Raw genomic sequence first — 1,515 nt, 5'->3', positions numbered from 1 at the left:
TGGGTTTGAGGTAATCAGGACAGGGCAGCCACGTTATTTGTCAACCCAGATGGTGGGCACAGGAGAGATGACAGACCCCCATGCAGAACCACCCCTGGCTTCCTGATGGAAACAGCGCAGGCCCTGGAGGCAGCATCCACACCCTCCTTCACGTCCACTAGGCTGGAGCTGGCCCCACATCCCCACAAAGCTGGGCAAGCTGTTCCATGAACTCACTTGGCACATTTATTAACCATCGGGCTATGTCTGCGGCCCCATGTGTTTGCTGCCCCGTTCATGGTGGTGACAGAAGGAAGGCAGAGCCAGGTGGCCGGCGCCTACTTGCTATCCATCCATTTGAGCTGCTCCTTGCCATTCACAGTCACCGACTTGAGCTGCCCATCTTCCTCCACCTCCACACGCTCCTGCCCGTTCTCCACGATGCGCTTGGTGGTGACCTTGTGGCCATTGATCATCTCGGTGGACGACATCACCGACTTGAACCCCGAGCTGCCAGAGCCGGAGCCCCCGAAGGAAGTGGATGAGAAGGTGGTGTGGCTGCCCCCACTGCGGCCCAGCGTGTTGAAGGATGAGAAGGCCTCCATGAAGGCTGGGAACTCTCCAAAGCCCGCCGAGAAGGCCCCCCGCAGGCCATGGCCCCGGCCACCACGGTCACTGTTGAATGGGCTGTCCCAGAACTCAAAGGAGAAGGGGTCCAGGCCACCGAAAAACTCCCGGAAGATGTCCTCAGGGTTACGGAAGGTGTAGCCGGTGTCAAAGGGGCTGCCGTAGGGCGTGCTGGCCCCGCCGCCAGCCCGCCAGCTGTCACAGCCCGCGCGGTCGTACAGGGAGCGCTTCTTGGAGTCGGACAGGACCTCGTAGGCCTCAGACACCTGCTTGAACTTCTTCTCAGCTTCCTCCTTGTTGTCGGGGTTCTTGTCGGGGTGCCAGCGAAGGGCCAGCTTGCGGTAGGCTTTCTTGATGTCCTCCGGGGAAGCGCTGGCCTGCACGCCCAGCACTTCGTAGTAGTTAGCCATGGCCAGGGGTGTGGGTGAGAGGAGAGGGGACGTGGAGGCCAGGTGGGCTCAGGGGCCCAGCTGGTCAGATGGACGGTGGAGAGAGGTGGCCGGTGGTCTGAGGCCCTTCAGCAGGGGCCTGGCTGGACTCCTCAGGCTCCAGGCAAGATTCTGCTGGGGAGTTCACCTTTTCATAGTACCAGTTCTCAGGGACTGGAGGGGCCCCCACTGAGAGGGGTGGGGGGAGGGGAGGGACACTGCCGCTGTGGGGCCAGGTCAGGGTGGGCTGCCCTCCAGAGCTCCCTTTATGACATCAGCTCTCAGGGCGTGGCCTACCCCCGCCCCCAGCTCTGCACCAGGCAAAGCTGGGCATATGGGCCTGCCCCTGTCACTGAGGCGGCCATAGCGGTGGGTGGGAACGGGCTGCTCTGTGACTCAGGTGGTGTGAGCTGAGCCCCAGGAGCCAAAGGGCAGAGGCAGGATTGGCCATGAGATTCTAGCCTTGGTGGGTGACAAAGGT

The 1,515-nt window shown here is 62.1% G+C and overlaps 1 protein-coding gene across 1 annotated transcript; it reads right to left on the bottom strand.

The window, feature by feature from the left end:
• Positions 1-202: 202 nt before the first annotated feature.
• Positions 203-1,204, bottom strand: DNAJB8 (DnaJ heat shock protein family (Hsp40) member B8). Its single transcript, XM_045385607.2, has one exon. The coding sequence runs from the start codon at positions 1,014-1,016 to the stop codon at positions 318-320; it is 699 nt and encodes a 232-aa protein (XP_045241542.1). The 5' UTR covers positions 1,017-1,204; the 3' UTR covers positions 203-317.
• Between the last annotated feature and the right edge of the window lie 311 nt (positions 1,205-1,515).

This window comes from Macaca fascicularis, chromosome 2, assembly GCF_037993035.2.
Source record: "Macaca fascicularis isolate 582-1 chromosome 2, T2T-MFA8v1.1".
NCBI lineage: Eukaryota > Metazoa > Chordata > Mammalia > Primates > Cercopithecidae > Macaca > Macaca fascicularis.
This window is presented reverse-complemented; position numbering and strand designations above follow the sequence as displayed.